Raw genomic sequence first — 13,920 nt, forward strand, 5'->3', positions numbered from 1 at the left:
TAAATTTTGGTCCTTGTTCCATAAATATTTCCATATTTTGCTCCCTTACATGCAGCTATCACTGGACAAACTGGATGAATCAGGGTACTAATGCGGTTCACAGCTGAAGCCTCTCTGACTTGGCAGTCAGCTCAAAAGTTTGCTCTTTTTTTCTCAGGGCCCTACAACATTCTTATCTAAGCTGTCCATAGCTTTCCTCTTCATCTGTTTTTGTACTGCTTCTAGCACTTCTTTGTTCGTTCCCACACAAGCAGACAGGCACAGTAGGTCCAGTGAATTCTTTGTGCATTGAATATACTGCACATCAGTACAGTACATGACTGGTAGGTCTGGCATGTCTGGGAAATATTGAACTGCCTGAGCATGCAATCCAACATGTCTGGGATTTCTATGCTGTCTATGTTCACAAGTCCTGGAAAAATACCGACATATTTTTCATAGACCAATTCATTTTTCCACATGAGGGGATTAATACACTGTAATCAGTTCACTTTTTATCTTTTGATATACTAAGCTTACTAAATTCAAGCCTCTGATCGTGTATTGTATTGTATAGCATCCTCTGTAGCACTAAAATCACTACTGCGATTCCCTTCTGCACCATCTCGGGTTTGCAAACAGTGTTTTAAAAATACAGTCGCAGGAACTTTACGCCTCATTCAAAAAGCAATCTCGGCGATGCTATACATAGAAGGCAAAACCCCTTCATGCGCCCCGTCAGTAAAAGACATGACAAAAAGACAGTGTTTCCAGTACATAGGAAACAGTATGTTTTTACAAACTGCTCTCATCCAAATCACAGTGGGTTTTTTGGTGGAAACTTCTGGTGAACCAAAAGTACTCTGACCCCTGCAGGTGCTTCAGCAAACTGACACGAGAAAGCTGAGCACGAGGGAAGCAAGAACCTGTATTTTTGAGGAAACGGCACAAAATTTCTTGCTTGGTGTGTTGCTTCATCCAGGAGTATCATCCATTTGCCATAACATTGAGAATTTGAGTGCTTGTCTAATATGACCTTCAGGGTGCTTTCCAGACATACTGCTTTCTAGAATTCAGGAACACACAATATTTTTGGTTTTCTCAAAAGATACATTTGGTTTGTTTATGCCAAACATAACACCTTCGGGGACATCAGCTTGACATTTACTTTGCAAATCTGCTAAAACGTATATCACAATATTAGTTCTAGTACCATTGCCCAGTAGATCGCTGTTTGTCCATTCATTGTTATGTTACCTAAATGACCCTAATCCATGTAATGTATACTGTATTGGTAGTGTTTTATCACAATAATGGAGTTTCAGTGAAAAACAGACCAATGTCTTGCAAACTATTAGGGCTCTTGAATAATAATCACCTGCAACTTAGTTTAAGTTCCGAATGGATCATAATACAGCCTGCTATTCTTCTATGATAAAAACATTATTTTTAAAAATAGACAAATATGGAAAAGCTTTATTTTTCAACATCACGTTACATGGCTGCACAGTTTCCATTAGCAATGGGCCTGTGCTAGTAGTACAGAACATCTCCTACTAGTAGGTATTTAGGCTGGAGTGAACAACAGTGAATTACAGTGGTTTTAAAACACCAAAAAGGTCTGCTAGTTCTGACAAAGCTTTACACTACAGTTTCTTCTCTTCCTCGTGACGGCTTGTCCTTTGCCTTGTCAATGGGGAGCTTTGCCGTGCAATAGCAGCTCCTTGGCTGACAAGAGGACTGGCTCTTTCTGCCAAAGTGGATGAGCGTGTGGGACCCGAGAAACTGTAAAACCCATACCATAGCCTCCTCCATAATAACCTATATTTAGTTTCCAAAACCTCTTTCCCGAATCGCTGGCAAGGGTACGCGCAACCTAAGCCTTCCATCCTCAGCACCCTGCAGCTGACACAACCCACCTGCGGAGCCAATGGCTTCATCCTCTGGACGGCCACAGCTCCGCGCATTCCTGACCGCGGGATGCGTTGTTTCCAGAGCTGCCTTCGCACTTTGGGCAGGGCAGGACACGGCCCCAGCAGGTCCTGCTCTAAAATTATACCGAGGGGCTGCCCTGAGCAGCCAACTACCTCTCGTTTCCCTGCCGCCTCCTCCGCCTAGTCGCTGCCGCGCGCGGTTACCGAGCAGACACGGCAGCGACTTGTCCTTCAGTAACACCGTTCCGCCGCCGAGCGCTGCCTCCTGCCGGCGCTCCGGGGCCCCGCCGCCGCCACCGCACCGCCCGCCGCCGCCCTCGGCCCGCGCAGCCCCAGCGCACCGGGCGGCGCACCCGCGGCTGCCCGGCCGGCTCGGGGCAGCGACGGGAGCCGCTCGGCAGGGAGACCGGCAGAGGGACCGGCCGGCAGGCGCGGGCGCCTCTCGCCCGTATACCGGTGAAGACCACCCGCCGGCCCGAGTGCGGCTTTCGGTGCTGAGCTCGACGGGCGAGCCGCGGCACCGCCGCTTGTTTACAAGCGGGCGGAGGGGCGGCCCGGGACAGCACTCGGGGCGGCGGGGCAGCCCCTCCCACCCCCGCGGAGCGGGTCTGCCCCGGCTCCGCCGCGCCCACGGGGCACCCGGGGCTCGGCTGCGGGGACGGGGCGGGCACCGCGCGGTTCTCTCCTCCCGTGGCGCCGCTCCCTATCCCGGATCCCCGCGCCCCTCGAAGGGGCAGGAGGAGGAAGAGGAGGAGGCTCTGGCCGCCGGGCACGGCGAGGCCCCTTTCGCGATTCCCCCCAGCGTCGCGCTGCTGTAGCTGCGCCCTTCGCGGGGCCCTCTCCTTCCCCGCCCCCGGTGTCCCCCGGGCCGCCGCCAGTCCGTCCCCGCGGTCTGGCGCCGCCGCCTCGCTCCGCTCCGCGCCTGCAGCCCCGGGAGGGGGAGGGGAGGGGAGGGTAGCGCAGGGGGAGGCGGCGGCGGCCGCTGTGGGGCCCAGGCTGCTCCTCGGCTCCGCTGCGCCTCTTCCAGCCCCGGCTCTGGGGCTGCGGGGGGGCGGGAAGGGAGGGGGTGGTGCCAGCATGGGCAGCGACCAATGAGAAGGTGCGAACGGGCAGCTGGGGCGGGGCGAGGACGATCACCGCCCAATGGGGGAAGGGCAGAGGGCGCACTCGGAGCGGGGCGAGACTCAGGCAGGAGGCGAGTCGGGACTCGGCAGCGAGCGGGACGCGGCACCAGCGGTAGCCGCTGCAGCCGGGGCTCACTCGCAGCCGCTCGCACGGACGGCGCCGCGGGACTGGGAGCCGGTGGGCGAGGGACGAACGGACTGAGGGGTGCCGCTTGCCGGAGAGGGCAGCGGGCGGAGCCGCCGCCCGGATAAGTTTGGCCGAAGCGACCGCCGCCGAGAGAGGAAACTTTCCTCGGGGGGCCGGAGGCGGGGGCGGCGGGAAGGAGCCGCGGCACGCTTGAGTCCGCCGCCCGGCGAGGGGGCTTCCGAGAGGCTCCCCCCGGCCCAGGCCGGGCTGCGGCGGCTGGGATGTACCTGGCAGCGGTCTCGGCGGGGAGGAGACGCCCGGGCGGAGACGGCTGGCACCTGGCGGCGGCGGGGTGGCTGTTCCTGCTGGCCCTGCTGCTGGGCGAGTCGGGGACGCGGGCGCTCGTCTGCTTACCCTGCGACGAATCCAAATGCGAAGAGCCGAAGAACTGCCCCGGTAGCATCGTGCTAGGGATCTGCGGTTGCTGTTTCATGTGCGCTAGGCAAAGGAACGAGAGCTGCGGGGGAGTCTATGGGCTGCACGGGGCTTGCGACCGGGGCTTGCGCTGTGTCATCCGACCGCCGCTCAACGGAGACTCCATCACCGAGTACGAAGTAGGCGTCTGCGAAGGTGAGAGGCGGCGGGACATCACCCATCCTTCTATCCATCCCCCGAGGTGGGGGTAGCCGGTGGGCGGCGGGAAGGGAAGGAGGGCGCACCGGCGTCTAAGACGTCTTAGACGCCGGTGCGCCCTCCTTCGCTTCCCGCTGCCCGCCTGTCCCATCTGCGACCGTGTCTTTTAACCCTCCCTGCCTGAAAAACAAACAAACAAAAAACCCCAAACCAACCAAAAAAAGCCTACTTAGAAGTTTTAATTTTCTTACCCTGAACTTTAAGGCTCTAGCAGTTCCCCCTTCCCATAGAGCGTTACTGGTTTGCTAATAGCTTATACCAGCTACTGGTGCCCAACTCAAATTCCTTGATAAAGGACTCGGGAAGGGTTTGGCAGATGGAGATCGACGGAGATCAGTCGTGCACACATGATGCCTGTTCCGGATTCCCTCCTCTGTAAGGAAGCAACAAAGGCTGATCATCTGTTGTAAAGTTTTCCTTCCTGTTCCTGTCACTTAATATCTCCCCGCCTGTCCTGCTCGGTATATGATGAAAAGAGGTGTCTTTTTCCCTGCTGGAGCATCAAGAGGGTGAAAGAAATACCCACGGCAGAACTCCTCTCAAAGTCACTTCAGCTCCCTGCTGGATGCTTGTGAGGTGATGAATTGGTATGAAATGTAAAAGGAGTTCACTTCCACTTCAAATCTTTTTACGTATCAGTGTGTTTAAGATTCATTTTTTTCGTATGTTATAATTTAACAAAAGGCCAGAGGCAAATTTTTAGTCTCTCTTTCTCGTGTACCTCCAGTTCCCTTTTCTCCCAAGTTGAGGGAAAACATGGCGCTGTAAAGAGATTACAAATAACCAGTAGTTTAGGATATGTATAAATGTATATGTGACTTGGAGCGGGAGCTTCGACAGTTCTGGAAAAGGAAAAGGAGGCGGTCTCTTCTCTGCGGGTAGAGGGCAGTAGAAAGTCCAGAGAGGTGGTGAGGCAGCATCTGTCCAAAAAACCTGCCTTTACAATGATGCACTATTTTGAGAAAACTAAACTCGGTCATTTTTACTGAGCAGCTGACCTTTGCCATGGCTTTCATTATTAGTTTAAAACTCCATTTGCCTCCATAAGAAATAAATTGCAAACCACGGCAGAGCAACGCAGTGTGTCTTGCCTGTGCTACAACCAATGCCATCGGCCTCAGCAGCTGAGGAAGGATGAGCTCCAGGGTTAAAAGCAGTTTTGCTAAACAATTTAAAATGGCCTTAAACTATTTTGAAGACTTTGGTTGAGACCGTGTTGCTGAATATGTACATCGTTATAGTCTCTCTCTCTTATTTTTAAGGTGTATTGGAAAAGTTTTCAGAAATAGAAAAGTTACAACCAAAGGTACTTTTAAAACTTACCTGACTTTGAAGGAGATTCTCTTGTGTGTTTTCAAGTAAAAGCTTGGCTAAAACAGCTTTCCCCTTCCCCATGGTTAAAGGAGCTAAAAGCCTGCAGTCATTAAATGCCGTAATGTTTGAACTCCCTTACTGTATCGCAGTATGGACGTCTCTGGCAGTTTAGGAGTATTTCATTCCTTTGAAGTGATGCAATCTGTACGTTGCTGTAGTTCATAACACGTCCCATTTACTGTTGAAAATAGTATGAAGCATTTGTTGGCAAGATTGCATTTCAATTAGTGTTGTGGTTAGGAACTAGTTCCAGCTGTCACTATAGGAATAGTCAGGGAGATAACTTATCTATTTAATTTTCATTTTCATTAATTAAAAGCAACTGAGCTGAACTGTCAGCTTAATAAATAGTCCTGGGATACCTATTACTGTATTGTCAGGAAACTTCCTCATTCTAAGGAACAGAAGTAATGTGCTTCATGGTGCGTGTTGTGCACATGAAGTGACAGCAAGGATGAAAGGGGACTTGTACTGCTTCTGATCACAAAAATGAGGTTGAATAGCTGGGTTTTTTTTGATCATGATGACCAAATCAGTTGTGCAGCTTACAGGCACACGTGCAACAGGCTAGGGTGGTGATGCTTGATGGGTGAGCGGCTCTAAGCCCTGCCTTTATCCATTAACAGAACAAAGACTGCTTTTTTTGTTGTTGTCTAGTGGGAGTGCAAACCCTTGCCTACCACAGTTCAGGCAGGGGGAAATGGAAGTGTCTTACAGAACTGTGTGAATAGAAATTGGTGGTTTTGCTCTTCTTGTCTCTAGCCTTTTTTTCACGGCCGTTTTTTACACTGAAATGACCCCTACTGGCTACAGTTATAAGCATGGGTTTTGTGTCAGTTTTGAAGCTTCATCAGTATCTTGTTTCAGCGTATCAATGCATACTAGGCTACAGAAAACTTTGAGATCTGGAATAGCAACAGGTAGAAATAGCTGTCTGGTAACTTAGTATTTAATGCACTTGACAAAAGTGAGTTTTATAACACCTGACGGAGGAGCATCTGTGGCATCTGTTACTGGTAACTTCTCTTTCTGAAATTACAAATGGACTATGCTTTGTTAAAGCATGTTTATTCATGAAATCTGTTGCTGATTCCCACGTGCTGGGGTTTTGTTGTGTTTTGGGGTTTTTTTGTTTGGTTTGGGTTTTGTTGTGTTTTTTGTTTCTTTGTTTGTTTTCCTTTATCCTTCTAAAACCTGAAGGAAGTTCTTGTTTATTTCACCACCTTAACTATTCACATCTCTGTGCGGTTCTAAGGCTCCATTTGTGTCATTATCCTGAAGCAGGTAAATGCCTTTCCTGAATGCAGTTATACCCTTAATAAATAATTCTGAGGTCAGCTTCCCCTGGTGCTGGTGGCTACCCCTCCTGAAGGGCATTCTTGAGAGACTTTGCAGACCCCCAGCCTCTGTTGGCTTTATAGGGGTGCTGCTGGATTGGTTTGATGAGATTTTGAGAGCCTACAACCCTTTCCAAAGAGTCTTAGCATTGGGAAATTTTGAATGCAAGGTAGGAGCTGCCCTTGCTCTCTGCCTTTGAAGGTAGTCCTAGAGCCACCATTGAATATGTCTGAAATTCTCCAGAAACACCTTAGCCTTGGCCTCTACAGTAGTGCAGCTGGATAGGGCTCTGGCTTCCTGGGGGATCAGAGAGCCTTGAAAAAGTCCTGCCAAAGAAGACTAGTTACTTTGTGAAGGCATGTCTTGTGATGACTCTCTTGTTTCACCTTCCATGTTTCCCTGGTTTCCGGTGCTGTTAGATGAAGGGGCATAGGTTGCTTTGCTAAACTCATCAAAGGCATGACAATAGCATATAACATAACACCGAAAATGAGTTGAAATTATTTTTAACTCAGTAATAGAAATATAAGGTTTCGTAATGTATTTGAAATGCTTAGTTAACAAAACTCCTAGTCTCATTGTGTTAAGTTTCTTCTAGGATATACTTCCATATAAATTAGCCTCTGGGTACACATTGAAAAAAGGTATTTCTGTGCCAGTAGCTTACGAATAATATCTAGTACCTTGCTGGGATTTGCTTATTGTTTTGTTTTTAGTTGGGTTTGGTTTTTTGTTTCGGGGTTTTTTGGGGTTTGGGGTTTTTTTTGTTTATTTGTTTGTTTGGTTTGGTTTTGGGTTTTTTTTCCTGGCAGAATGGGAGATACAGTTATTACTGTATTCCTTTTGCTTACTGTAGGTAGTTTAAGGCTTGCCTTAAATACTTGAGCTTGTCTGCCTGGTGCATAACTTCTGAACTGGGGCTCCCTTGGGACCAGGAGAAAGCTGCTGTAGCAGATTTTAGCAAGTATCAGGAAGTATGTAGGTTAATCTAGGACAATGACAGAAGCTTGCCTTACTGTGTTTAGTCCTAGTCTCATTTACTGAACTGCGTCTCTGAGATCTAGAAGCATTACAGTCTGTCTGACTCCTTGTTGAGGCAAGCTGAGAGAGCTTGGATGTGTCTGTCATCCCTTTCCCCACCTTTAAGCCTGCCGTGGACTGGTTTATCTCACTTAGAACTATGTGAAGGCACAATATATTGTATGTAACCAAAGCTCAGTGAAATTCGAGCTAGTGAGAAGAAAGGAAACTTTGAAAACCTATTTTTTTTCCAAAATTTGGAAGAGGAAAGCTAAGTTTGTTTTCCTGCTGTAAGAATAACTTGCTTACAGACTTGATAATATTTTTATCACAAGTAGTGCTGATACTTGTAACTTCTGTAGCTAGTATCCTTGGGAGAACCTTGTTTTCAGTCCTGTGCTCTCTATCTAATGGATCAATGGACCCAAAGCCCTCAACTTGATGCTTTGTCTCCAGACAGACTTACATACAACATGCTTGGCTTCTTGCCTGTGATGTGGTTCAGACCCCTAAAAATCAGGCAGTATTTTGCTTTTAGTGCAAGTTACTGAAGTTTAAGTAATTTAGAAATGGCATGTGGGTAACCCAGTTGTTTATATCTGTTTGGACTAGAAGAGCATTGCCCAGATTTCTTAACTTTTTGTTTTGTTGTGTTTTTGTTTGGTTTGGTTTTTTTTTCCCTTACTGTGTTATGTAGTGAATGGCTGGAGAAGTATCCAAGTGTCTTTGATGTCCACGTGTGCACAAAGAACTTCTTCCAGTAAATCAAGTGTTAGAACTGACGATCCAGTTGGGGACTTCATCAGTATTAAGTAGTGCACCAAATGGTTGTTGGCATGAAGACAGTCAAAACACATTGTTCAAAATGCTGTCAGCAATCCAGACTATCAGGGAAACAAATGGAAAAATTATTCATATTGTCAACAAAAAAGAAAATTATCAGAAAAAAAAATTTAACTTGTGAAACCGGACTGGGAAGCAGTTCTTTGATTGTGAATGTTCAGCTTCTGATATGCTAGTCTTGATCAAATTTAATGGACCCCTTCCCTTACTGCCCCCCAGAAAACACTTCCTATGATATGAGGAAGGATCTTGATGCAGGAATTGGTAGGCTTTTGCTGTTCTGGAGCTTTAATTTTGCTGATGTCATTTCCTTAAACAATTAGTTTAAAACAAGAAATCTCACTGTGGATAGTCTGGATTAATAAATATTTTAACTTCTGTTGGAGAGATATTTTGGTTTTATTCATTTTTACATTTTAAAACCTTGCATAAGCATCCCCTGCTAATGTGAATTTTTCCACACAGAAAGTGGTTATTTCATCAGGTTCCCCAAAATCATGCTGCTTATAAAAATTTCTTTTTTTAAGGTACCTTGAAACTCGCCCCTAGGCATGTTTGCTGGTTTAAGTACCCTCTAGCTGATTCAAGGATTCTTGCATCATTTAACTTCTTGCCTAGTACTTAGTCAAGCAAAATGTCATTTAACTGACAGGCATATTATGTAATAATTAATCCATTAATATAGTTCAAAAATGCTTTCCTCTTCCCTTCCTTTGTGCCCCCCTCAAGCATTCTTCATCTCAATAAGTAAAGTTTGTAGCATCTTGCAGACAGAACCAAATGTTTCTCTGTTGTAATGGATTGAATACTTTGTAGAGGTGACCTATTAAATGTCTCTTGTGACTTTTAAACTGCTTTCATTTGAGAATGCATTTAATCCACAGGGAATGTAAACTTGGAAATGGTGAACCCAGGGTTTTGCCTGAGATATTGTGTGGCACCAGTTGTGTAGTCTTAGAATACTGGAGTTTGGAAGATGACTGACACTAGCATAGAAAGCTTGTGTATATGAAGAAACTTACCAACATAAACTAAGATGGGAAGATAACTTTGTCTAAAGGATATCTAGATTAAATTCCACATAAGCATAGGGATTAAAAGATGGTCCCTGAGGGAGCTCTTGTCTGAACAGACTAGTTTGGCCTTGTCTGGGAAGGGGAGGGAAAGTAAGCCCTTAGTAATGTTTTGAGATGAATGGAAGCAGTTCACACCTTTACCAGAGGCAATGTTCAGTCCCTAGCAGCATTCACTGGGTATACGGGGCACTTAACTTCAGAAACTGCAAATCATGTTAACACCTTGTGGGTCATGAATGTACAAGTCTTTAATAGGAAAGCAAACGGGAACACAGGGGTTGTGGACAGGAGGAAAAGTACTGGCTCACAGGCATGCACCAATTCCCATGTTCTTACTCATTTCCTAAACTTTAAGCCTTACATAGCCAGCTACCCTGATATTGTTAGGCTTCAGCTGTTTGGTTATGGTTTTTTTGCTGTTGTTGTTGTTTTCTTTCATATTGTTTTTAATTAGTGAAAAAGCTAACAAGTGTAATGTTTCTAAATCCAAGAAAGCCCATTTTGTTGGGTCACTTACCGTTGTAATGAATTACACTTGTGTTTTGCTGCAGGCTGTGGGGTACTCTCCTCAGAGTTTTTTCAGACAGGTTGGATGTGAGCATGTTGGAGGTATTTCTTCCCCTCGCTGATGGGCTGTTGATAAAAAGCTGAGGTCATACTGATTACACGTGCTAACTTAAAATGTGCTGCTTTCATAATATAAACACCAAACTTGATGTCTATCTCTTAAGTTTTAGAAAAATAAAAAAGCCTAGAAGCTAATTCTATATCCAAGGTAGAGTTTTTCCTGTAGTCTCCTATGACTCAGAAATTGGGTGCAATTCTTCTGAAACATTCTGAAACATGAACATGCAATTCTTCTCAAACAGTGATGTTGCATTAATGAGTGGGGGGAAAGGTGGCAAAATATTTAAGATACTGGGTTTCTTCTAATAGTGTGGAGTGTTCTTGCTATAGGTTGCTTAATTCATAGCCTTGTTCCAGAATTTCCCTTTGGAAAAACTTTTCCTACTCCTGTCAGTTTTGCCTCTGCCTAGCAGCTGCAGCAATCTGCCAGCCAACTACTTGTTTGCAGTGAAGCTGGTGCGTGCTGCTGTACATGCAGACCTCTTAAGTGTGTGGGTGCAGAGTGCAACTTGAAAAAAAAATGGAGTTTTAACCTCCTTTGGAAAATGGTTGTGAAGGTTTGGCTCTTTTCTGAGGCCTTAGCAATTATTTTTTGTAAAGACTTTTCTAGAGCTAGGGGAAAAATCTTCTACAACAGCTGAAATGACGGCTGTTCGTGCTCGTTCTAATCAGGGGAGTACTGGAAGAGGCTCTCTCTGATCAATTAAACCCTGGGACACTGTGTAGTATTTTTAGTCAGCTACTTACAAACAAAACATGGTTCTGGTCATAGGTTTAAAATAATTATTTGTAAGGCTTTTTTCAGCTGTGTAACTATGTAGGGGTCAGACTTTGAAACTAATGATTTGTCATTTCAGACTATCTTTGGAGAAGGAAAGCTATTGGAAGTACCATTCAGTTTTGTTGTGAGGACCCCCAATAGTGAAAGTCATAAAGAAAACAAAAGCCAAACTAAACACACTTTTCCTTACTCTGCCGACCACCCCCATCAGCACTTTCCTTCCATCCCTCCCCCTGCCACCCCAAAAAGTAAAAAAAAGACAGGCAAGGTACTTGGAGAACTAAAATATTCCAGACAGTGTGGGGAAGGGAAAACTTTAAAACCTGAAATAGTTATCCACATCACATGCTTCACTTAACATTTCCATTTATCTCCTTGCCTTCCTCGAGGCTTCTGTGAAGTTTCTGATAATTGAGTGGAAAGCTGGTCTGTTTAAATACTTTGTGCATTCCTTAGTATGAAATAACTGTCTTGAGACACATGCAGAGCTGCTGCAGTGAAAATATTTCTTGTTACACTGGGGATTTGATCACCTGAGATACATGCTCTATTTTGGATAAGATAAAGCAGGCAGTCAGATTTTAAACAAGCCTTACGTGTATGTGTTCCTGAGGTATCTAAATGTTATGGTGCAGTTTTGCTTTCTAACTTTGACTAGAAATTTTCTCAGGAGGCTGCTAAACCCTTTTGTACTGCTGTACATTCCACATGAAGACTTGGCCTTGGAAAGCAGACCCTTTCAGAAGGTGAAAAAAATGCTTTCTCACAAAACTCTCAGCTGTGTGTCTTACCATAAAAGTTTCTGCTGGCTGTTGTCCTTGATTCATGTCTTCAGTGAAGGAATAAGTTTCAAGAGAGGAAAGGATTGAAGCCAGTATATGAGCTCAAACTCACTTCAAGGCTAGTCTTCCTTTCTGCTGCTTTTCAAGGTCTGGGGCTGGGTTTCAAGCATTCTTTAGTGGTGATTAGTCATTTCTATTGTTCAGCTCCTCCAAAACATGAATTTCCTTTCCATCTTTCTTTTTTCCTGTTCAAAGAGAAGCCAAAGCCTACTGGCAAGAAGCATTTCCTTTTTTTATTTTAGCAAGTCTGTAGGATCCTTTCAGAGTCTCATACCATCTTAATGAATACCACTGATTTGAAAATGCTGTTGTGTATACCAGTGTGGAGTGGCAGGGCTCAGACCTTGGGTCTAGTTTGATGGAGGAGCTTTTGAAAGGTTCCCCCTCCACCGGTTCCCAGAGCGCAGCACCAGTCTCAGTAAGGATTGTTTGTGTCACTGTGAAATCTTTCTTCTCCTTCAAATGCAGGATCTAAAAGGATGCAAGAGTCTGTAAGATGTGACTTGAACTGTTTTGCTTTCAGATCAGCAACGTCTCTACTCTTTCATCATCCTGAGAGCTACCTGTCATGCTAAAGGAAAGGTGGAAATAGCTGAGTAACATGCTGCAGTTAAATGTAAATTATGAGAGTTCACCCAATTCATCCCAGTTAAATTACAGTGCAAGGGTGGGGGGTAAACATAAGATTATTGTGGGTGCAGTGCTTGTATATTACTTTTCAACAGTGATATTTTAGTAACCATTTCAGTGTGTTGTTTTCTGGTTTGAGGTGTTGCATTATCTTTATTAACAGGATAACAGTGTTATGTTTTCCAAACAATAGCTGATATTCCTTAAATGCCCACAAAGAAAGAGAAGGGCTGGGACAGGACACAAAAGAGAAGTTTCTGTGCTGGGCAGAAGGAATTGAGAACTTGAAAGAGGAGAAGGCAATAGTTTAAGGAATGGAGAAGGAGTCTTTGAAAAGGTCTGTCCTTGTACTTTTAGCTTGCACCTGTTTTGAGATGATCCTTTGCATATGGAGATAGTAAACTATAGTGAGGTCCTGTGTGCCTTAAAAATAAGTGTCAAAGTTAGTTTCTCAGTTTCATGCTCTTTTGAAAACACAAGCAGTTCTTCAGGTGAAGAAGATGAATACTTCAATTGTGAGAATCATGCCTTGCATGGTCCTGTGTTGTGAAAGCTGGTATGTAGGATTTAGTATGAAAGAAGTGATGGAATGCTGCTTACCAGAGATAAATTTCTCAGACTGTTTCCCAGACTGGACCTGTTTAAGTACCTCTTGTTCATGCCTTAATCCTCCTCCCTACTTTAGATGCATGCTATGACAGGACTTGGGAGTTCAGCACCGCAGAGAAGTACATGAATTTTTAGCAAGCTGAAACATTTGCTTTGCAGAAAGACAGTGATTACAGGAATGCTAGAAGAAAATGGAAAAATGTTTGGAATTAATGTGAAGTCTCCACTCCCGTGGCTTCCTTAGGGTATGAAAGCATACTTAGGAGACTTAAAAAAGGTATTATGTCCAGGACTTAACTTTGATCTGAGTAAATGCAGAACTACATTATTACCTGAAAAGGGAACTTGTCTGAATGAATTGGAAAGAGTGGGAATCTGCATGCAGATAGAAATTATTTGAAAGAGAAATGACTTTGAAGCTGTAGTTACCAGCCTACTGGGAGTGTTTGAACTGCTCTGCAAATGTATGATTGTATAACAAGAGTCCAGTGACAACTCAGGGCTGCTAGAAAGTATGGCCCTTCCCTTTTTGCCCCTACCTGATCATTCTGGCACAATGAGATGGTGAAAATCGCAGCTAAACAAAGATCAGTTTGAATGCAAACTAGCAGTTTACATAGGCTTCTTTTCAGCTGGATTGCTTCTAAAAACTCAAGAATGTTAAACACCTACTTGATTTTTGTATTTTTAGGTATACTAGAAGTCAGCTAAGAGACAAGATATGCATACCAAGGCTTGACAGGCTCAGATTCTTACATTTGGGTTTTGTCAGCCCTGCTTGCAGAGAAGTAAAGCTTTCACAAATCATTATATCTCAGTTTATTCCTTCACATCATTCAGATTTCTGAGAGGTAGGCATGAAAGACAGGTATCCTGAAGAGGAAGACATAGAGGACATGAAGCAGAGCATGCAGGAAAATGTT

At 45.0% G+C, this 13,920-nt stretch overlaps 1 protein-coding gene across 1 annotated transcript in view; it reads left to right on the forward strand.

The window, feature by feature from the left end:
• Positions 1-3,094: 3,094 nt before the first annotated feature.
• CRIM1 (cysteine rich transmembrane BMP regulator 1) overlaps positions 3,095-13,920 on the forward strand; it is a 174,395-nt gene continuing 163,569 nt past the window's right edge. The window contains exon 1 of the mRNA XM_071575406.1: positions 3,095-3,794. Within this exon, the coding sequence (XP_071431507.1) occupies positions 3,446-3,794 (349 nt within the window). The 5' untranslated portion in view covers positions 3,095-3,445. The remainder of the gene's footprint in view (positions 3,795-13,920) is intronic.

The sequence above is a fragment of the Pithys albifrons genome, chromosome 2, assembly GCF_047495875.1.
Source record: "Pithys albifrons albifrons isolate INPA30051 chromosome 2, PitAlb_v1, whole genome shotgun sequence".
Lineage (NCBI taxonomy): Eukaryota > Metazoa > Chordata > Aves > Passeriformes > Thamnophilidae > Pithys > Pithys albifrons.